Source organism: Indicator indicator, chromosome 26 (genome assembly GCF_027791375.1).
Source record: "Indicator indicator isolate 239-I01 chromosome 26, UM_Iind_1.1, whole genome shotgun sequence".
Taxonomy (NCBI): domain Eukaryota; kingdom Metazoa; phylum Chordata; class Aves; order Piciformes; family Indicatoridae; genus Indicator; species Indicator indicator.
The window spans coordinates 7,305,915-7,329,565 of NC_072035.1; the positions used below are offsets into that span (position 1 = coordinate 7,305,915).

At 42.4% G+C, this 23,651-nt stretch overlaps 1 protein-coding gene across 1 annotated transcript in view; it reads right to left on the bottom strand.

The window, feature by feature from the left end:
* The window catches only part of TMEM132B (transmembrane protein 132B), a 257,287-nt gene that overhangs the window by 139,479 nt on the left and 94,157 nt on the right, over positions 1-23,651 (bottom strand). The window contains exon 3 of the mRNA XM_054392757.1: positions 2,541-2,681. Coding sequence (XP_054248732.1) covers positions 2,541-2,681 — 141 coding nt within the window. The remainder of the gene's footprint in view (positions 1-2,540; positions 2,682-23,651) is intronic.

A 23,651-nucleotide genomic window follows, 5' to 3' on the forward strand; every position in this document is an offset into this window, starting at 1 on the left:
TTCTGCTCCCTCACAAAGCCCAACAGAGGTTGCAAAAGCACAGAAAATTCGACAGTCTCTTCCTCAGAGAAAACTACCTGGGCTCAGAGACTCAGCCCTGTCTTACCCACTTCTCCACTACCAGTGCAACACTAGTGGGTCAGCAGAACTAAAATTACTTCCAAGAGAAGAAAAAAAAAAAAAAAAAAAATCTCTTTTCCTGTGGTAGATATGATTCTGTTTACTGCAATTCTTTCTGCTCTGCAATGAAAGACATTGATCCTGCACTCTCACTCATACATAAACTGTCTTTAATGAAGCTCCTTGAATTACTAAAAGGAGGAACAGTTGAATCAGGTCTACTGACAATTCAGCCACAGTGACCCTACCAGAAGCAAGTTCAAGTCTCTGCTCATTTAAATGAAACAGCAGAATCCCCACATAAACACTTAACATTCTTGAAGAGATACAAGAGGCCCACCATTATGACCAAAAAGCCAAATTAAAGTAAAGATCAAAGTTAAATATTTACTCTAAGCACTACAATATTTGCAAATCTGGAAACCATCTTTCAGCAGTTTCTATTTGCATACTTTAATTAATCCAAAAATATTAAAGCAATCTTACAAAGGAAAGGGTCAAAGTATTAATTGACTTGAGGTTCGTTGCTTTTGTGCAATTTAACAGTTCAACACAAAGTAAAAATCAGTTTTAATAAAAACTAAGTTACTGTGACAGGTATAATTTCATGGATTAGTGAAACCACGTTGAAGGCAATAAGTTTCAGTGTTCATCCTATTTTTTTTTTTGTTTAATTTTAAAAATAGTTGTTTCATTTCAATACAGAGATTCCTCTGTAACACCAAATGATCTTAAGCGTTCTTTTCACCTCAACATTTCACTTTCAAATTGACGACTTTCCACCTTGCTCTGAACTGAAGGGAGGTCACAGCCGGTTTAGCAAAAAAACCCTGACTGCAGCATTCAGCAAAAAGCAGACACTGCACAGCCACCCAGTTCAGCACCCCACACTAATTCAGGTTGAGATTTCACTGCTGGAGCCATCTTGTGTCATTGTGCAGCTCCAGAACAAATGTGAAGGTTCCCCTGAGCTCTCATCCCACCAAAGAGACTCTCTGGTACCCTTCACAGCTTTTGGAGGAACTAGGAAATCTTGCCAGAAGACAAAGGATTTAGAAACAAAACATTCTGAGCCAGATACAGCTGCCAGAGCTCTGCTTTATCAATACAGTAGCAAATGAAACCCCAGCAAAATAATGGTAGGAGGAGACTAGAATTTCCTGCATCACAGCCTCAGAATTGCAACCTTGACAAATGCACTTAGTAATCAAACTCCCTCTTGTCTTTTTGTTGTTGTTATTGGGTTTTTTCTCTCCCAAAATGAAGGGTTGGAAATGCATGAACAGCTGATGAATTGGAAGGTTTGCCTGACATTTCCTGCCAGAAAGCTCTGTAGTATTTGACTTACCCAGTGACACTGAGCAGGGACTCACCTCCCCTCACTTCATGCGTTTACAATGCAACTGTCTGCATCCCACTCAGTCGCCTCCACACTGCATCTTTACTGGAGAGAAACAGGCACTTTTCCCTTGCTATTCATCAGGACTGTTCTACACATCCAGGAGGACTCTCACCTCAGCAGTGCCTATTAATCCCTGAGAGCAAACTCACCTTAAATAGCTTCCACCTCAACACTCGTATCACAGGTACCCAGAGCTAGATAGTTTTCATTTGTTCCTCAAAAACAGCTTCAGAAACTGCGCAGAGTAGTAACTCTTCACACTCCAAACCTCTGGCAACAATCTTCCTCAATCTAAACCATTGCTAGCAACCATTTTTTCTTCCTTACAGGAGCTTTCAGAAAAAGATGGATGCAAAAGACTCCTCAAATAAAAATTCTGACATAAAACTTTTGTGATTTCCTAATTAAGATACAGTTTCAAGCTAAATTTATGCACAGTGTATTTTAAGTGTACAGTAACTGCATGGTAATGGAGAGAAATTGCTTGTATTGTCAAATACATAATACTAACAATGTAAATTTCTCATTACCTTTGATATGCTTGTGGGAGCATCACCATAACAAATGAACACAGCATTCAGGAGACAGTTCCTAGATGCTCACAGGTGTTTTGCAGCAATAATGAGTAATACTTATTTCTTTGATAGCTTTTCAAATAAAGACAACAACATTGTCCTGTATTGCTTTCAATTATTCATCATATTTCTCTACTTTAATCCCTTTTTTTCCTGTTAGTTCTTTAGCAACAGGGATTCTCCTGCTGCCCTGAAGGTGCATGAAAAGCAAATGGGAGCCAGGACTAGTTGGCTGCCTTCCGTTTAATTAGATAATCTATTCCTGAGGCTCAGAATTGAAACAAAAGACTAAAAGTCCCCATCAGATCACAGGTAGCTTTTCCAAAGACGCTGAGGAAGAATAAAATACTAATCAAAACCCAATAGGATTCCTCCAAGCCACTGTCATATGTGTTTCACAGCACTTCAGCAAGGGTTAAGGCACAGCAGTGCTTGCAGCTTACCTGTTCTCTGCGTTGGGGTCGTTGTGCACACAGGTGACAGTGGCACTGGTCCTCGCGCTGTCCGTCTCCTCTTGAACCCCCCACTGGTCTGCATCACTGACCCTGATGTCTGAGATCTTCACACCTGGGCCTGTCCGAGTTCTGTTGGGGAACAACAGGGACTGCTTTAGTTACAGACCTCCTGCAAATAAATCCAGAGAGGAAAACAAGGAAGACGAAAGGCAAACATTCCCTCTTCCATTAGTAACAGACTGATACATTGCAACTGTAAGTCACTCTGCTTTAAAAATATAAACCAGGTCCAATCATTTCCAGGAGATGAAGTATGAGTTTCATTATGTGCAAAGCCAGTTAATTTTCAGCTTGAACAATGTGGAGAGAATAAGAATGCTTTCTGCTTCGGTGCCACCACTTTGGTATAAATGAAACAAATGTGACTAAGCATAAGTTGATTTAATTTGTTGTGCCTGTCCTGCAGTTTAAGATGGAGAATCAGGGCACTGTGAATGTAAACTACATCCTCCTGCTTGCAAACCTTTGGGAGCAAGGTGCCTTTTAATATTAGGGCAATCTACATGGGTAAAGTATGCTTTATTGCTCAAAGACCATAATGCAGGCAGGAGAGAGAAGGAACATCTTATCCCAGATGTAGAACTGAAGGATGAAAATCATTATGCCATTGTAGTGGGATCTATCAAACTGGACATGTCAAACACTTGTGCTGAAAATAATATGATGCTCAAATGGAAAATCTTGGTTTCCTAAACTTACTTAGAGCCAGAAAGCAGTTTTGGTAGCTAGTAAATGTCACCATTTTTTCACTTAAAAAAAAAAAAAAAAAGTCCATACTCCAATGGAGTTCAGCATTAGGAATATTGCCAAGGAATAGGAAATAAACTGCTCTTAATAGCAGAGATTTCATTTGTGCAGCTTGACTCCTGAAATAAGCCTGGGATTCCAACAGGAGTGCTGCAGATATGCCTGGAGAACAATTAGGCAGAAAGCAACTGCTGCAGCGCCATGTTGGCCACTACTGTGACTTAATTAATTAAAAGCAAAGCCAAGAGGGACCTCTTACTTGTGTGGTGGAATAAAACAGCACTGCTGAGACTTTGAAGCGTTACTTAACAGTGAATTGTGATGGATCTGCCCTGATGCCTCATAGCCAGTTGGTGCTCATGTTATACTATTAAGAATTTCCTTTAAGTTCTGATGGGTTCATGGGTTTGGGATCAAATAACTTCAGGAGTCAATGGGTGGTCTTCTCCTCTGAGAAGGAATTAATTCATCCTGCTTCTATGATATCCTTATTTTTGCCTGTTAGGCTTTACTAACTTAATGGGCCAAATTCATGCTTAGCATAACCAATCTGATGAAAATTGCTTCCTGTAAGGAAAGAATTTTGCTTGATATTTTTCTAATTATCTCCTCCCTGTTTCTCTACAGACATCCCTATCTCCAAACAACAGGCCTCAAAGCTTATGTGCCCCTTTGCTATCTCCTCTTCTTTTTTCAGAGGAACATTCTGTAGTAATTACACTGGACCAAATAATTCCTGCAAGACACCTACATAGCTTCATTTCAGACTGACTTGTAATTTACATGAGCTAGAGAATTAGGCCTTCAGCAACAGATGCAATTTTTTTTTTTTTTTTGGTCAGACTTTCTTTAACCACTCAGAAAAAAATCATTAGAGTCTGGGAAAAAATATTTAAAAACCCAAGAGAAACCACTACTTTTTAATTTTCTCTTTCCCAGCCAAAATAATAATTTTTTTTAGAAATTCACCTCCCCACCACCTCCTCAGTTTCCAGTGTTTGTTCTTGATGACATGTCTGGAAACATCTGCTCTGACTTTCCACCCAAGTCAAAGCCCTGGATAATGGAAGGGCAGGGCATGATGGGGTGGGAGGGCACAGCACACAACAGAACAGCTGGATTTCACCCATGATTTCAGGATTCATCAACCTTTTCCCATCTGTCAGGAGCTTAAGTCCTCCTACACAGCTTTTGAACTGAAGATATCTTCACTCTGCAGCATTTACTTTTGTTTACTCTGATCTGAATCTGGCAGGTCAATTTGCCCCTGCGAACATGGAAAGCGACATGGCACAACTCCCTGCTGCACTTGGACAGGCTTTAACCATGTAGGACCCTGTGCAGCTCCCTCCTTCATGGAAGCTGCTCCTTTTTACCTCCATCAGTGGTCCTCACATAGCACAAGGGTAAGGATGCAAGAACCTCAAATACCCACATCTATTTCCATGCCCAACTCTTCTAATCCCTCCAGACATGGCACCCCAAATTTCTGGCTTCCCTCTTGGGCCAGCTGCTGAGCTATGTCTGCCTCCCTCAGCCAGGGAGCTTTGCTGTTTCTTCTCTTATGTCTGAATACAGTTACCAGGTGCTTTTATCCTGCCTGGATGTCAGATGAGATTCTCCTGATGCATCTCCTGTTGGTTCATCACTTGGCTTCTGCTCCAGGGAGCTGTCCCTCACAGGAGGCTTTGGTTTTTGGCACTACTGCCTTGTTGACTTTGCCCACAACTTCCGCTCGCTGCGTATCTCCTGCCTTGCTGGGTTAGCAGCAAGTGAACATCCCATGCTCTGCTCCCCAGCCACGTTTTCCAACAACATCTCAGAACACTGCATTTTAGGAAAATTTCCAGTCTAATCCCTGCAATGCATCTGCTCTGGTGGGCTGAGACAAGATGTCATTTTGCATTTTTGGATATCAGTAGAGCCAGAAAGGTTGAAAGAAGGAAAAAAAAAACCTGAATTCAGCTTCTCACTTAGGAAAAGTCAAGAAATTCAAATTAAACCAGCCTACATATGGGAGGTTTGAGCCTACTGTTCGCCAGATAAGTGATTCATATCTTTAAATCTGCCCTCAAACTCCACAGGCACAAAAAAAATATTGTAAGTATTGCAGAGAGAGGCTTTGAAAAAGAGTAAGAAATTCCCACCAGAGCTGACGTTAACTGGAGAAAGAATGGTGAATGGTTAGTGTGCGAGCTTAGGTGCTGGGACTCTTGCCCCTCTTTGTGCCAGGCTTCAACTACAAGCCTGGGTAGATCATTTAGTTTTCTTATACTTCTCTTCCCCACATACAAAATACTGGGAAGTGCTGCTCTTCCAACTCAAGGGAAGGATAAATATAGTCACTTGAGAAAAATCTGATGTCCTTTAAATTTACCAACTGCGGTCTCTGGACTTGAAAACATGGAAATGACATACCAAAGTATTTCACAGAAATATGACCCAAGAAGTAACTCTTATCAATGAATGGCTTCATTCCTTTTTTTTTTATAAAGATAATTGTGAAATTAAAAAAAGAAAAAATTAAAAAGAAAAAGAGAGAAAAGGAGAGGAAAGGTAAATAGGAACAAAATATGAGAGCCAGTTGGAAATTTGGCAAAACCGATATTTCATTTCCACAAAATACTTGCTTTCTGAGAAGCAGTATTTTTAGACAGAAAACTGTCCTGTTAGAAAACACTTGTCCACCTTTAAAATATTACAACCTACATGGCATTTTGACAATGCAATGGGCAGAGATGCAAATGAGACAGAGGAATGCTGAATGAGCTCACCAGAAGCCAGCTTGCAACAGGATCCCCACATTACAGCCTACACTCACAGTCTGTACCACAAAGGTGGTGACCACTGTGTATTCATGATACTCTTTTCTTTAGAGTTCCAACAGGAAAGTGACACCCCAGAGCACTGTCCTATACTTACGTCTCTAAGATCTTAAGAGGAGGTACCTGGACTGGGGTGTGTCAAAGCTATTCAGAACAGGGAATCAATGCAACAACTGCTTCACCACTGAATTTAGCCCTCTTCTCCAGCTATAAAGGCAGAATAGAGGAAGCTGCTTTCGATTTAGGCTGCTGAATACATTTGGTATCCCTGGCAGTGAATTTTTTCCCTGAACAGTGTGCTCTCCATTTGCTGTAGAATATAAAGATGGAAACATGATAGACTGAATGGAGCAGGCAGGCAGAAACGTCCCCAGCCTGCCAACTTGGAACGAACAGAAACTCTTTTAAAATGCAATCCCAGCCTTAAATGTATGCAGCCCCATGAATTGGCCACTCTAAACCTCTTCTCTCTGTTATTGTAACAGAAGGGAAGGAGAAGGCAGAAGTAATCACCAGGGCTAGGAAGTAACTTAAGAACTGCAAGAGGGATTTAAACAGCTGAGCACTTCATGGAAGCGGTGCAGGGACTTCTACTGCCTCCCAAGTCACTTAAATGCAGAATCTGAAAGGTAAGTGCTTGCTTGTGATACACCCCCAGCAACACTCCCAGCAGCAGTAATTGGGAAGTAAAATCTCAGCAAAAGGAACTTTAAAATAGAAACAGAAGGAAAAGATATTTAGGAAATAAACCAGGAATGTGCTCACAACAGATGGAAAATGCTCAGAATGATGAGAAAAAAGACCTTTTTTTTCAGAGCTATTTTACAAACCCTCTTATACCTCCCCCATTATGGATGAAAACACTGAGCTAATTTCACTGTTAATGACGTCCTAATAATAACAGCTATGATAACAGATTTCATTTGTCATATCCAATCATTTCTGTATTCAGCCTTTCAACCATGCATTTTTAGCCCAATTAAGAATAAAACCATTATCTTTCCCCTACAGGAAATCCAAGCTGTAGGCCAGTTTAGTTAACTTGCCTAAAATTATACTCTCTGCAGAGGCAGAATGAGAGTCGATGCATCCTGGTTCCCAGGCTTACACTTCAGCTAGAGTACCCTCTACCTATCTGTAAGACCAAACCAGAGCAGAGCTGAGTCATTCTGAGCCATCACAGAGCATTTTATGTATTTGAAGAATTGCACAAACAGCCAGCAATTAGTTCTGAACAAGGTCCCTGGGGAGCTTCTAGTTAAAATACATGTGGTTTAAGATACATTAAGCCAAGCACTATAAATTAAAATAATCATTGAATGCAGACATAACACCTGGAGACTTGTGGGGTGTGTTGAACTGAGCAGTGCTTTGGTAGAGGAAGGAAAAGAACCATTCCTGTATAAGAGGAGGAAGCAAGTGGAGTTTGCTGGCAGATACAGGGAGAAGAGGGCATTTGATTCATAGTTGCCACATCCAAATGCATTCCTTGGCAGTTGGGTGGGAGACAGAGACAGTTGGGAGTTCACTGGTGTGTGAGGTGTGTACATGAAAGCAAAACCACTCAGGAGACACTATAGCAGATGCGAGGGCTGAGGTGCTCCACATAAAAGCCCCTTTGCCCTCTTTTCTGTCTTCCTAACCTTCTTGACCAAAATTCTCACAGGATGAAGTCACCTATAACACACAAAACTAGGGGCAAAACTAGGGGTTATGCCTAGAGCTGACAAGGACTATTTTGGGATATTCACCACAAGCCCAGACAGTCCTGCTCCTTTTGTATACACACTAGCAACACACAGTGTCCTGCACTGGTCATGTAAGACCAGTCTGGGGGCAAATACACATTCTGCTGCTGTAGGTAGATATCTGCTAGTGCCCCACCTAGCAGATATCATTCTGCATGGCCTCATCTCTTATGGAAGTCAGATTTACAACAGGTCAGAGGATCAGGTCCTAAATCTTCACAAGCTAAGCAAGTGTTTATTTTCTGAAGTATTTTTCCAAGAACTTCACTTCCCTGTCCTTTCATATTTTAACAGACCTGTCATAGATTTATGTTCAAACTACTTCCCCATCAAATCCTCCTTAAAATAGCAGCACTAAGCCAGCTGTGTTTGTTTCCATGAATCCATATTAATGTCACTATAAGTAAAGCTATCTTTCCAAGAATGTAAAATACACTTCAAAATACACAAAGATCCTGTGTAGAAGATCCAATCCCTCTCCAAGTGGTCACAAGTGTAGAAACACAACTTATGTGCTGCTTTACTGCAAAGCAAAAAAAAGGCAGCCTGCAAAGCCCTGTGTAGGGGTGCAGGTAGATGGCAGGCAGGTGGCAATGTGGAACAGAGGACAACTGCAAGGCATCCAACAGAAGAAAACCCCAGGTAAAAGGGTTGAGCTAATGGTACTGGTGGGGGGGGGAAAAATGGCCCTGGTATAAAGCAAGTGGTAATTGGTATTACCAGAGAAACAAAGTGGGAGACAAAAAAACATGTTTGCCCTTGGGGATAAAGACATTTCAATGCTTAAGGGACAGAGGCAGCAACTTCCAAAGTCAAATGGAGTTTTACTTAAGATTTGACCTCTACATTTCCTGCTAAAACCTACTCTAGTAACTGCTCCTTCATTGCAAGTCCTATGCACAACTGGCCCAAACTTGCTTTCGTAACTAGAACATGGAGATGCTGTGTTCTCTCTGCCTTGGCTCCAGTTGCCCCCAAAACACCTCCCCACTGCAGGGCCAAAGCTCTCTTAGCCACCACACACCCAATGGAAATGTCCTTTTCTCTACCTGTGACATAAGCACATTCTCACCTTTACACAACATCAGGAAATTTGCCTTTCCCTCCCTCCGGTACACCTCAACTTCTCTCTGCATCTGTTATTTTTATATAACCTTTTGTAGCTGCTTTATTGAACCCTGTCAAGCATTTGGGGATGCAGTTTCAATGAAAGCAGTTATTACTGTCATGTATCAGAATATCTCTATCCAACATGCACTGAAGACGAAAGTCAATGCCAAAGAAACACACAGGACAAAGCAGGCAAAACAGGGACAGAGACCAGAGCAGTGCAAGGCAGGAGCAACTGATCAACAGACATGCCAGCTCACAGGAAAAAAAAAAAAAAAAACCAAAACCAAAACACAACTCAGAGAACAGAAAACTCTTTGAAATCATGGCAGGGATCAATGCTAAAGGTTTAGAATGATACAATTATCTCTCTTCTACCAAAAAGGTGAAGCTATCAGCATTTTCTTTTTTTCAGCTCATCAAATGTTTCAAAAATATGCTAAGCATCAAGCTCACTAGCATATTGGATTTTGAATAATGAAAGGAGTAAACAGGATTTTAATTTTAGTAAAGTGCTTTCCATGTGATAAATTAACTATTAGGGAAGATAAATTAACACAACCTACCCTTGAGTACAATGGCTTATGATTTGGAGGAAGCTTTTGCAGAAGCATGATCAAAATAAGGCAGGATGAGATGATGATGATGGGGGGAGATTTTATCAAAATTCCTCCCTCCTCCTTTCCAAATTGCATGTATAACTTCTCAAAAAAAAAGCACAGCACATTTCCTCCAAAGCCCCAAGAATGTCTAAACGCTTTAGTAGAGATCTTCAGCTGCTCTAAATCATCAGAGATTGATGAATTTTGTAGCAATTGTTTAGTATCAAAAAGTGAAATTTCACATCTGTGAAATGTTATGCTTCCATGGAAGTTATACATCTAATGGAAAATTGCCAGGTTTTACCTTTTTTTTTTTTTGAAGGAAAACAGACATTTTAAGATTTCGTATTTCAACAGAAACTCCATTCTTCAATTTGCTCTTTCTCTCAGGTGAGAGAAACCAGCAGAAAGATGTCCTAACTGGCTTGAAATTAAAGCTATTAATTTTTATTCTTATTTATTCCTGTCACAAACCAGACCTGTTTACATGGGTTTCCAACACTGTTATGGAAACCTGAGAGGTTCTGAAGTCTTTATGCAATATGGGTTGAAAACATCATCTCCCACAGTGAACACTCTTTGCTTTGAAATATGTCAATAGGGGAATTTTGTGCCTCTGGGAGAAAAGGGGTTGCTAAGCACCGGGGCAGGAGACATTGGGTCCAATTCTATTGAATCAAGACATTTTATTAACCATTAACTAGTTGTCTGGGCAAGTTCAAAATGGGAATGAGGATGTTGATTCATCTCTGCTCAGAACTTCATCCAAGGCAAAAAAACCCACCCAAACAAACCAAACTGTTCCTATGGATTCTACACTGCATTTGTGTACTTAAGAATTGTCCAAGTACTGCATTCCAATATATTTCTGCAATTACCCAGCAGGTGCTTAAAACTGCAGGTCAAAGTTCTGCATCAATTGGCATTTTCTTAATAAAACTAAAAGCCAAAATTTGAGTCCACCTGAAAACAGTGTTGTACCTTTGACATACAAATTATTTTAATTATAGTATAAGCAAATGTGGCTCTAGATTGTGCTGAAAGCTCTTAAACTCCAGCAAACTCTTTCCACCAGGAGAACAGGGATGATGTTTGGGTTGTGACACCAGCATCCCACTAGCACTGCTCCAGTGACTCCTGCTACACCAGCGTGGGGAAGCAGCTCACATCCTCTGTGCTTTGCCTGCTTGGAGGGCAGGAAATATTACCCATAATTTGCAAATAAATACAGAATTCCTAAAACTCATTTGGCACTTTGCACATCCAGAGTGTCCAATAAACCTGATCTAACCATTATTGCTGATCAAAAGCAGGACTTTTTCCAAGTCTAAACGACCCTCACACTACCAAACAGGGCCTAACATCCCTCTCATTAGGATGCACAACCAGCTCACACTCTGCCTCCCCTGAAAGAGAAGAGATATTTTCCTTTGTTCCACTGGCTCCATTCAGTTAACTGAGCTATGATGTGTTGATCATTATTCAAAGAGCTCAAGAGTGCCTGCTGTCACACGGCCTTAGACATCTCCAGGAATTGACGTACGTGCCCTCTTTCCTCCAACACAGCAATCTGTGGTCTACCTTCTCTGTAGAGAGAAGAGGTAAAATGTTGGAGTGGTTTTCTGTAACACGTCTGAGGAACAAAAATCAAAGCCAGATCAGTCTCTTCAACCTTTTTCTGAAAGATCTAAACCACTCAGACTATGTCCTTTCCCTTGAAACAAATGCAATGCTATAATAGATTAAATTCTTCTTTAAAGCCCAGTAGAGGCAAAAATGCATTAACAAGTCTGAAGGTGTCCAAAGTATTTGAACTTGGAATTCTTGCAATCACGCAGAAACTCAGCTTTGAAAACTATAATGAAAAAAAATCAAAGTAAGTCAGAGGTTTCCTCCTGTAAAGACAAAGATATTTAGAGGTTTCCTTTTATTGAAGGCTCCTTTCAGAAATCAGCACTGCAAAAATATTTGCAGCCTGGATAGAGTTCAGACCTCCTGGGAGACAAAAACTTTTTATAAAGAGGTCATTTTTCTACCTCTACAAGTGACAAAATAAAACAAAACAAAAAACTCTGAAGGTCACTGCTTCTGGAAACACCTAAACAACAACAAAGTAAAAACTTTCTATTTGTCTCTCTACAAAACCAGGTAATGAGCTCCACATCAATGTCTTGGTCAACACTGTATGGGAGTGCACAGCATTTTAAATAGTCCATCCCTGTGTCTGTATTTGTTCACCACCCTGGAGACTCACACATTCCCTGTAAGCAAAAAGTGTATTAAATACAATCCAGATGAAGATAATTAATCATGTTTTACCAAATATTGTGTAAGCAAAAAGTGTATTAAATACAATCCAGATGAAGATAATTAATCATTTTTTACCAAATATCGATGCATATGGCTTAGGATCAAAAAAAGAAACTTTCCTGGTTTCTGCTGAGTGCAACAGTCAGCCCTAAAGTTTGTTGTATTCTGTGGACTGTTTGTAGTGAAAAACCCTCAGTTCAGGGCAGGTTGTGGCTGCACATTCCCTGACTGGCAGATGCCCAGGAGAAGCCAGTGGTAGTCTGTGGTTAGTCCTGAGACAGAGCATATAGTTTGGCCAAAGAAAGTACACAATGGCAAGTCTGCATGCACTAAGGGAGGTCTCACCTTGACTTTCACACAGCAAATGCACCTCTACCAGTGGCTTAAACAGTCCATGGCAGAAGACCAGCAGGAGGCTGAAGGACAGATAACACATGGACACATGTCCTCCTCTTAAGAGATGAGGTCAAAACCAAGACACTCAGTAATGGTCATCCTCAGCTAAAAGACAGCTTAAAACTGCACCAGTAAAAAAATAAGCAACAACAGCCCAAAAAAAAAAAAAAAAAAAAAAAAAAAAAAAAAGGATCATTATAAAGAGGAGATTTTTAAAACATGTTTACACCTCTAAGTTCTATGGAAGCAACCTTTGGCACATCCAACAACTGCTGAACAGCATGAAGTGGTCTTTAAGGGATCTACCTTACATTTTTCCATGCTTGCTTGGTGCTCTGCATAAAAAAGGAGAGCAGAAAAGGTTGTTATTAGGAACTCCACCTAAGCTGTGGCAAGGAGACATTGACCTGAGCACAATGGAAAGACGAAAGAGGACAAAAAGCACCGCAGTGAAAATCCTTCCAGAATTAAAAAGGCCTTTGCTTGAACTAGTAGTTGTTGTTTTTATTGGATTATTTTATGGGGTTTTATGTTGTTTAATCGAAGAAAGAAAATGGAGGCCATAAAATATGCAGAGCTAACTGGGGCTGCAGAGTACATAGCTGAATATTGCTAGTAATGCCATTTCCCCTTCACTGTCAAAAAATAAAAATATCATTCTTTATATCCCTGTCACATGGAACAGTAGTCCTCTCACGCTTGCCAATCAATCATCTTGGAGTGCACCTTTACCTTGAGCAGAATGTGCTAGGACGGTGAATAAGGAAAGCTCAGGAAATAATCTCCCTTTCCACAAGATAGAATTCAATTTCCAGCGTAGCTCAGACCACTACTTTTCTTGAAAAGGTGGCATCATATATTACAGCAAAAAAGCATTTCTCTACTGCTAGCGAAAACTTTAGTGAGCATTATGATTATGTGGTTTGTACTCTAGGCACCAATGACCACCAAGCAGGCTAATAATGTGTGAATTCTGATGAGAACCAGCCCTCCAGCTGGGATAAAACATCAAAGATGGTTTTCCCCTGGTTTATTTTTTCCCCTCTCCTTTCTTTACTATGAGCCTTTTTTTTTTTTTTTTTTTTTTCCGGCTGCAGACAACAACTTTCCACGATGCTCCTAGAGAGTTAAGAATTTCACAAAGACATTATCCCACTCTGCTGCTCAGGTAGCCCTTTGCCACCATCCCAACAAGCTTTTCTCTTTGACAGCCCCAGTTTGCTTCCTTCAGGTGCTGTTCCTCAGAAGTTTTTTGAAGACCCTGTGAAGGTCGATTGAGATTCTACAATAAATCTTTGGACCCTCCTTTGGATCTCAACAGATTTGGCAGGGATTTTGCAAGTCTCAAGCTTTGTCTCTCCTCCAAGCACAGCTGACAGAGACTGGCAGTGTTCATATCTACTGCAATAAAGCCCAGACAATGCTCCACAAATGCATGGTGCCAAAGCACTGGCTCACTGGATTGGCCTTAAATATTTCTAACCATGAAGACAAGGAGACAGTTTTTCCCTACAGACACCCTGAAGCTCCAAGTCCCGGATTTTGCCCTGCAGATTTGGCCAGAATATCATTCTGCAAACCGGTGCCTGACAGACAGACTCCAGCAGCCCCAGAGCCTGAGATGGGCAAAAAGGTCAAAAGGATTCAGCCCTCCAAAGTCTGTTGCTCCCAGTGCTGCCACAGCTCAGAAAGCTTACCCAGCCTTGCAAAGCCGTCAGGAAAATTTACCAGCCACCACACAGAAATTGCTTGCCGTTTACCACAGTGATTGATGGTAATGCAAGAAACTAATGGCATTTTACTTGCCTGTCCAAAGGAATTACTCACCCCGGGCCAGCAAGACTGGGGAAGGATTCTTTAATCCTTGCAGGGATTTTTTAAATTAAACTCTGGTGTTCACAGGGCTGAAGACCAGTCAGAGGCAGCAGCCTGCTCCAGGATGGAGTCAAACATGATAGAGCACATGGGCAGATACGTCTGGCAGGGCAATAAAACTGAGCAGAAGGCAGATGCACACTGTGCTCCTTTGTAAAAGGTTTACAGATTGCAGGGGGGCAAATCCATTTCCAGATTATTAATCTCTAATGAAGACCTAAATCCTGGTACCACGCATGTTACCAAAAGTCAGGAAAGTAACAAGACAAAGGCCATACCCAGAAAGTGGAAGCAACTGAATTAAGTGGTTCAGGAAGGTGCTCTCATGTGGTCTATGTGTGCAGAAGAGTATGGTGGTAGAGGGGGTCAATTTACTTCTTACATCAGTAGTTGATCATTTCCTCTGTGACTCTCCCCTTCTTTCCTAACACCAGTACTAAAACCTTCCTTTTTCCTTTATCATTTCAACTGCCCCATGTGCTACCAGGACTTCTCTGTTCTGGTTTTACCTGCAGTACCAGCATTCCCCATGAATGGACAGCAGATCCTCCATCATGGCACAGTCACTTCCTTGTTCAATGATCTACTTCACTAGTTGGGAGGCAGATAACATTGATTCATTAGCTGACAGGTCTAGCCTGAAGGACTAAAAAAATGTCCTTCACCAGGAGCTGATTCTTACAAGTGGTAGCACAACAGGCTCCAACTGCCCCCAGGGAATTTCAGGAAGACAAATATCAATGGACATCACACAGAACTTTTGAGGATAGGAATGAGCCACTCTCACAGTTTTGATTTTGGTTAGCCTCTGTTTTCTTGACCAGCCTTTATGATTCAAGTTCCTACACATCCTTGGAAACCAGATGAAAAATCGACTCTGCAAAAGGTCATGAACAAAAAGAACAAAGAAGGAGAAGAAACAATTCATGTTTTATGAAGACTACACATGCTTAGGTGCTAGCTACTAAAAAGTCACTTAAACTTCCAGCATTTCAAAGGATACACTGTGTCTGCAATAAGAAACACTCTAAAACCAGGCTTTCCCACTGGGGGAGTTGGGGGGCAGCAAATCAACTCCCTATAAAAATGGCTACAATCCTTTACAGCACATTCAGCTGTTTTCAGTGAAAAACACTCAGGGTGAGATACTCTATCCCATAGAGCATTAAGAACTTCCCATTCCTGTTCTGCTTTTTCAGTTCTAATAAGTCCCTAACCCTGTTAGTCATGAATTTGCAATTAATGAGCCTTGTTTGGAGGATGTGAACACTGAATTTGTTCTGATATCCAGGCTCTAACCACAGAAAGATGATCTAAAATTCAGCAAGGGAATCTGCTGTGCTTAAGGGGGATTCCAAACCTTCAATAAAGGAAATCAGCTGTTAAGTCATTTTAGCAAGGGGCAGCATGCTGTCCTCTCAGCTCCGTGGTGTCACACTGTGGTGTCACAGCTTGGCATCTGGGGACAAAACCATCGTCTTTCATTAAGGATGTTTAACATCTGCTTGTAAACTCAGGGCTGGTCAAAAACTAACTGACTGAAATGAGGATGGTTCAAAGTGTGGTTTCCTACCCAAGCTCTTAACTATGAGAAACATGTACACTCATACCCGTGATGTTTTGACCTAATACAACAAAGGATCAATAACCCAGGGCTAAACTAATTATGAATAGTTATGCTTGAGCAGGGAAACAGTAGCCACTTCTCTCCTGCTTCAAGGGGACAAGAAAATCAAGTGCCTTTATGGCTCTTCTTCACTGAGCCTGGAAGGGAAGAACCATCCCTTATGAGCCTTCTTCTCTGAGGGTATCTAGAGCAGCAGTTTACCTCCTCAGTTGGGGACATAGGGATAGGCAGGACAGCTCCCCTCTCCAGCCTTGATAGCAGAGAAAACCCTATATGCAGTCTCATCAACCCAGCCTTCTTGTTAACTCTAATAGAAAATGTATTTCCCAGGCCATTCAGACTCTGATACAGCAGTGAAAAACAAAATCATGGGTTTTTAATGAAACAAAGTCACCCATCACGTGCCCATGGATACTTGGAAATAATTTGCCATGGCTGGGTTGGGGGTGAGGCCTAATCATATTTGAAATGGTTTATAAAATGCACCAAGATGAGATAAATGTTCCTTGTTCTGCTACAGCAGTCACTTTCAGACATATTTCAGGAGGCTAATCCTGGAGACCAGAAGATTAATTCCTGGAGACAAGCACTTTTTTCCCCTCCGGCTCCTCCCCAGCTCTTCAGAGAAAATGACCTGCTCTGATCTTAACACATCTTGAAGAAGACAGAAAGATTAATTATGCTCCTCCCTATTTCATCTTCATGGCACATGAAGAAGCAGCTTCTACAGCTGTGAAACCTTTATTCCCAGGGTCCTACTGAGATATTCAAAGACTCATTAAACCCAAGGGGAAGTTCCATTGACCCAGACTTAGTACAGAGGAGGTGGGACAGGGAGGCTTAAACTTGTCTTGTCCTTAAGTTAAAGAGACAGTTGGAGAAGATTTCTTCATAAATCAAATTCCCCACCCTCACAGAGTCACTTATCCTTGCAGCACTCTGCACACAGGAGATGCTGTTGGGACTCAAGGGCTGAGAAACACAGCCTGCTCCAATGACTAGGTGACTCCGCTTGTTCCAGATGAAGAACCGAGGGATGAAGCAGCCAAAGCAAATAAACCTGCTTGCTATTTTAGTAGATACAATTTTGCACCTACAAACAGAAACTGTTTTCCAATTGCAACACTAACAAGTCAGAGCTCAGCTTTCAGATCAGCCTCCTGCAAAGGTGGTGTTTGTTGATGCATGCCTGATTGTGGTTGTAATTATTTCTTCCAGCAATTACTGTCACTATATCTGACCTTATCCTAGAGTCAAATACCAAGGCATTAAAGTGACAATATCTTCTGTGCAAGTAATTGCTGATACAAAACCTTACTCTCAATTACTAATGTCAATAGCTTGTAGATATTAAAAGCAAAGCCAGTGTATCACTGGGGCTGAGATTGCTTTTTAATCTGATAGTTAGGCTATAAATTATCTGATTTGCTGATGGAGAGCTTAAGTTACAAAGGCACAGTTCAAAAAAATCACTAAATGTATGGATGAATTCCTTGGATTTTAAGTGGCATTGAGCAAGTGCTCTATTCTTTCCTGGTGGTGCTGCCTTCCTGACTTGAATCTTCCCTGTCAATTCATCACCCTCAATTAACTTCAGGCACAACTGTTTTCAGGTGTAACACACTGCCTGACAGCACAGCACTAGGCTTCAAAAAGTGTTTCTCCAATATACAGTCTAAAGCTCACCTATCAGAAATAAAAATATTATGCTTATTCTCACTTTTTTAGGATTGTGAAACCTCAGCACTACTGTTGCAAACAGGGTTGTACTTATTCCTGGGAATACTTCATCTTATTTTCACCTGGGGAAGCCCTTTCTTTACAGGCCATTCCTACAGTTAAGATCTCTCTGCAGTTTCACATGAAATTAAGTAGCTAATATCACACACGTGGTGCTGCTAAGAGTAGATTACCAAGAATCAAGAAGGTTGGAAGAGACCTCAAAGATCATCGAGTCCAACCTGTCACCCTACACCTCATGCCTATCTAAACCATGGCACCAAGTGCCACGTCCAATCCCCTCTTGAACACCTCCAGGGATGGTGACTCCACCACCTCCCTGGGCAGCACATTCCAATGGCCAACCACTCTCTCTGTGAAGAACTTTCTCCTCACCTCCAGCCTAAACCTCCCCTGGCACAGCTTGAGACTGTGTCCTCTTGTTCTGGTGCTGGTTGCCTGGGAGAAGAGACCAACCCCCTCCTGGCTACAACCTCCCTTCAGGTAGTTGTAGACAGCAATGAGGTCTCCCCTGAGCCTTCTCTTCTCCAGGCTAAACAGTCCCAGCTCCCTCAGCCTCTCCTCAAAGGGCTTGTGCTCAAGGCCTCTCACAAGCCTCGTTGCCCTTCTCTGGACATGCTCCAGCAATTCAACATCTTTCCTAAACTGAGGGGCCCAGAACTGGACACAGTACTCAAGGTGTGGCCTAACCAGTGCTGTGTACAGGGGTACAATGACCTCCCTGCTCCTGCTGGCCAAACTATGCCTGATGCAGGCCAGGATGCCATTGGCTCTCTTGGCCACCTGGGCACACTGCTGGCTCATGTTCAGGTCCCTTTCCACCTGGTTGCTCTCCAGCCACTCTGACCCCAGCCTGTAGCTCTGCATGGGGTTGTCGTGGCCAAAGTGCAGCACCTGGCACTTGGATTTGTTGAATGCCATCCTGTTGGACTCTGCCCATCTGTCCAGCCTGTTAAGGTCCCTCTGCAGAGCCCTTCTACCTTCTAACAGATCAACACCTGCTCCCAGCTTGGTGTCATCTGCAAATTTACTGATGATGGACTCAATCCCCTCATCCAGATCATCAATAAAGATATTGAACAGGATGAGGCCCAGCACTGATCCCTGGGGGACACCACTAGTGACAGGCTGCCAGCTGGATGTGGCACCATTCACCACCACTCTCTGGGCTCTGCCCTCCAGCCAGTTCCTAACCCAGCGCAGAGTGCTGCTGTCCAAGCCACAAGCTGCCAGTTTGGCCAAGAGTTTGCTGTGGGGGATAGTGTCAAAGGCCTTGCTGAAGTCCAGGTAGACTACATCCACAGCCTTTCCTACGTCCACCAGGCTGTCACCTGATCATAGAAGGAGATCAGGTTGGTGAGGCAGGACCTGCCCTTCCTAAATCCATGTTGGCTGGACCTGATTCCTTGGCTATCCTTCAGGTATGCAGTGCTTGCCCCCAAGACAATCTGCTCCATGATTTTCCCTGGCACTGAGGTCAGGCTGACAGGCCTGTAGTTCCCAGGTTCTTCTGTCCGTCCCTTCTTGTGGATGGGTGTCACATTGGCCAGTTTCCCGTCTTCTGGGACCTCTCCACTGAGCCAGGACTGGTGGAAAATAATGGAGAGAGGCTTGGCCAGCTCATCTGCCAGCTCTTTCAGCACCCTAGGATGAATCTCATCAGGTCCCATGGACTTGTGAATATCCAAGTGACTCAACAAGTCTCGAACTAATTCCACATGGATTTCAGGAGTACAACACTGCTCCTTGACCCCATTGACCAGCTCAGGAGGCCAGTTATCCTGAAGTCCTCCTGCCTTACTGTTGAAAATGGAGGCAAAGAAGGTATTTAGAATCTCAGCCTTCTCCTCATCCTTAGTTACAATGTTACCCTCCACGTCCAATAAAGAGTGGAGGCTCCTCTTGCCCCTCTTTTTAGCATTAATATATTTATAAAAGTGCTTTTTGTTGTCTTTCACAGAAGCGGCCAGTTTCATTTCTAACTGTGCTTTTGCCTCTCTAATTTTTCTTCTACATGATCTAGCAACATCCTTAAACATATCACTAGTTGCCTCCCCCCCTTTCCAAAGGCGATAAACCCTCTTTTTTTCCCTTAAATCCTTCAGGAGCTCCTTGCTCATCCAGGCGGGTCGTCTTCCCCGCCGGCTCGTCTTACGGCATGTGGGAACTGCCAGTTCCTGTGCCTTTAGGAGCTCCTGTTTGAAGTAGGTCCAACCATCCTGGACCCCTTTCTTCTTAAGGGCTGTTACCCAGGGAACTTTCCGAATAAGTTGCCTGAACAACCTGAAGTTTGCCCTCCGAAAGTCCAAAGTGAGGGTTCTGTTACTGCTCCTCCCTATTTCCCTGCATATTGAAAACTCCACTATCTCATGGTTGCTGCACCCTAGACAGCCTCCGACCATCACATCTCCCACCAGCCCTTCTCTATTTGAGAACAGCAGATCAAGCAGAGCCTTACCTCTGGTAGGTTCACCTAAGAGCTGTATCAGGAAGCTGTCATCCATACACTCTAGGAACCTTCTGGACTGCCTCCTCTCTGCTGAATTAAGTTCCTAGCAGATGTCTGGTAGGTTAAAGTCCCCCACAAGGACAAGGTCTGATGATCTTGAGACAGCTTCCAGCTGCTTATAGAATATCTCATTGGCCTCCTCGTCCTGGTTGGGTGGTCTATAACAGACTCCAACCAGGATGTCAGTTTTGTGCGGCCTCCCTCTGATTTTAACCCACAAGCATTCAACCCTTTCTTCTGCAACCTCAAGTTCTGAGGCATCAAAGGATTCCCTAATATACAGGGCCACCCCTCCTCCTCTTCTCCCTTGCCTGTCTCTCCTAAAGAGCTTATAACCCCCCAGTGCAGTACTCCAATTGTGAGAATCGTCCCACCATGTTTCTGTGATGGCAACTACATCACAGTTCTCCTGGTGAACCAAGAGTTCCAGTTCCTCTTGTTTGTTGCCCATACTGCGTGCATTGGTGTACATGCACTTCAGCTGGGCTGCTGATTTCACCAGTGATTATGATACTGATTGAAGTCAAGGTTCAATTTCACTGCATGCAGCAGGTGAGATATATGCATTGGGATAGGCTAGATCTAGAAAATGTAATAAACAGTCACAGGTGAATATAAAATATAAATGCAAAATGTACTTCTTCATATTTATTACATCTTTTACATCCAAATTGGGCAGATTTCATTCCACAGATTGAGACTGATCTGAAGTAATTTAGTGGGAGGCTGGTAGTTGAAACACATAATCACATTTCTAGAACAATGTAATTATATTGAATCTAATGTGATTTCCTGCCACTAGTTTAAAAGTGCAGTCTCCTCCACTTTCTGCATTTATGCTGAATGTGGTACTTTATGTAAAATTACTTTTAGGTAGCCAGGTAAAGCACTGCATAAGGGGAGCTACAACTCCTTCAGTTCTGCAAGACCATCATGGAAAGATGTCAGTCATGAAGTGCCAGTAAGTTCAAATCTTACATTTCTAGGAAGATGTTGTCTCAGCAGATGACCATTGATTTTAGATTTCATTTTCATTAAATATCTCACAAGGAACAATTTTGCTGAGCGCAACGACCTGTGCACACGTCAGCTGTGCTCTATGGGGCAAAGGGGTTTGAAGGGAAATCTACTCTTAGCAGAAGAGTTGTCAGGTTTTCTTATGTTATATATACTTCTGAGAATGCTCCAAGTAAAGACTTCTTGCAAAGAACAGGCTAATAAATGAACATGGCAGGTCAAACCCATAAAGAACTGTTAGAAAAAAAACTAGGAGCAAAAGTAATTTCTATTTGAATGTAGATGAAAAATTTGAATCCTAAGCACAAGGACAAAGGGCTTGAATTTTATCAGTTAGGAATAAAACCACACAGACATTGATATTCATTTAACTCCTACAAATCAGTTAAAATCTGACCTAGAAAGAGCATGTGCTGCCTGCCAAAGCCTACTACACAAACAGAAGAGTTACTCTTAAAAAAACCCAAACCCTAACCTTATAGCTGACCAGATGAAATCCTGCAGAACCACCAGGTATGAAACAATTTAAGTAATCTCTTTGCAGAATAATTTCAACTAGCAACTCAATCTGGGGGGAGAAAAATCAAGGCATATTTACAATTGATTTGCAAGCAGAAAGAAAAATTATTAAATTGATCAAAAATGCTATTTACTGCTGCCAGTTCATTTAGCTTTCTGGAGAATGTCTCAACATTTATATTCCTTCACTGGAATAAGTATTGAAATATGAATGGATAATGAAGCAGATGCTAAAAGACAATAAAAGTGCATAGGATTATTTTTTATTATTATTATTTTTTTCCAGCAGACCAATATAAGCTTGAAGGAAATAAAAGTTTAAAAGCAGGCTTTAAAGCTGCGGGACTTCTGTGAAAAGTAAGTGAACAATAGATTTAAAGCGGCGTAATTATCGATGAATCACAACACTATGGGAATGGCCTCGGAGAGCTCCAAATGCATTTTAAACTGCAGAGAGGGAGGATGAATAAGGGAGAAAAGAACCCCTGAAAGGAGCCAGTGCTGCAGCCCTTGCTCAGATAAGCCATGCTGCTTCTATCAATGTTTTCTTCAGTGGTGCCAGTGATAGTACAAGGGCCAATAGGCATAAACTAAAAGACAGGAAGTTCTACCTAAACAAGAAGGAAAAAAAACTTCCTTCCTCTGAGGGTGTTGGAACAGTGGAAGAGGCTGCCAGGAGAGGTTGTGGAGTCTCCTTCTTTGAGACTTTCAAAACCTGTTTGGACATAATCCTGAGCAATTTGATGTGGGTGACCGTTGTTTAGCAGAGGAGTTGCACTAAAGAATCTCCAGAGATCCCTTCCAACCACCACCACACTGTGGCTCTGTGATAATGTAGCAAAGTCAAGCGCATTTAGATTGCAAAGCCAAATCCTGAGGTTCTTCCTTCCACGGAACTTTTCCCTGGCAAGAACAGAGCTGTGGAAAAAAAATCTCAGGATGGGCAGGCTCACAAAGAAGCCAAGGAGACCTCAGCACCTTTGATCTGCTTTTCAGCACTGTTGATCCCAAGCACCACTGAGCACCACGCAGGGCTCACAGAGCCAGGCGACGCTGCACTGAAGTGGCAGCAATGTGATGAGTGCAAACCTGTTACAAAAACCAGACTACGGGAAAGCTTCCTCTGGCAAACGGCGGCGTGCATTATTGATGGCTCAGCAGCCAGAAGAACTCAGCACATGGAGAGAATAATGGCTTTGTCATCTCCCTGCCAGGAAAGGACTTGAAAAGGGTTGAAGAGAGGCAGCGTTTCAGTTCCATGCCCACCTCGCGACCCCAGCGCACAGCCTCCCAGCACGCAGCAGGGAAAGCAGCGCGAGCTCAGCCACGCCGCCCGCTTGCCACAGCCGACCCCAATACACTCAACTCCACTGCACGTCCAACACAGGCTACAGCTCAGTTCTCTCCTTCTGAGCCAGCCAAGCTTCCCAACAGCCTCAGCATTTCCAGATCTTTAAATCCTCAGCAGGGTTTCTTCAAAGAGCAAATACATTTGAGAAATTAATTTTGGGCTGCAGCGTCTTAAAAGGTCCCCATTTCCACATCAGGCAGATTAGCAGCAAAGTCTGCTAGAAGTTATGTTCTTAATCAAAACCAAAAAATGTACCAGGCAGATTTTCCCTTTGTTTACTGAGAAGCCTACTTTATTCAAGGTGACTCTAGGCAAGAGGTGGTTTGCTTAAACAATAAGAGACTTCCTGGATCCTAGAAGGCCTCCTTTTCATCCCTGCTCACCTTCTACAGCTCAGGAAGAGAATTCTGCCAAAACAATGGGGAAATATGACATGGGAGTCATGACCCTTAGTAGGTTAAATCACTCAGTTGCAAACCAGGACCAGACAGAAACACCCTGATGCTGATTTGGGCAAAAATTATTACAAATGAGAAACAACTTGGCTATGGTAGGATTACCACAACATTAGTTGGGAGGTCCATCCAACAATTCTGGACTTTCAATATGCAGCCAAAGGACTGTGAAAATCTCTGCTCACCCCCTCACCACTACAATAGTTAC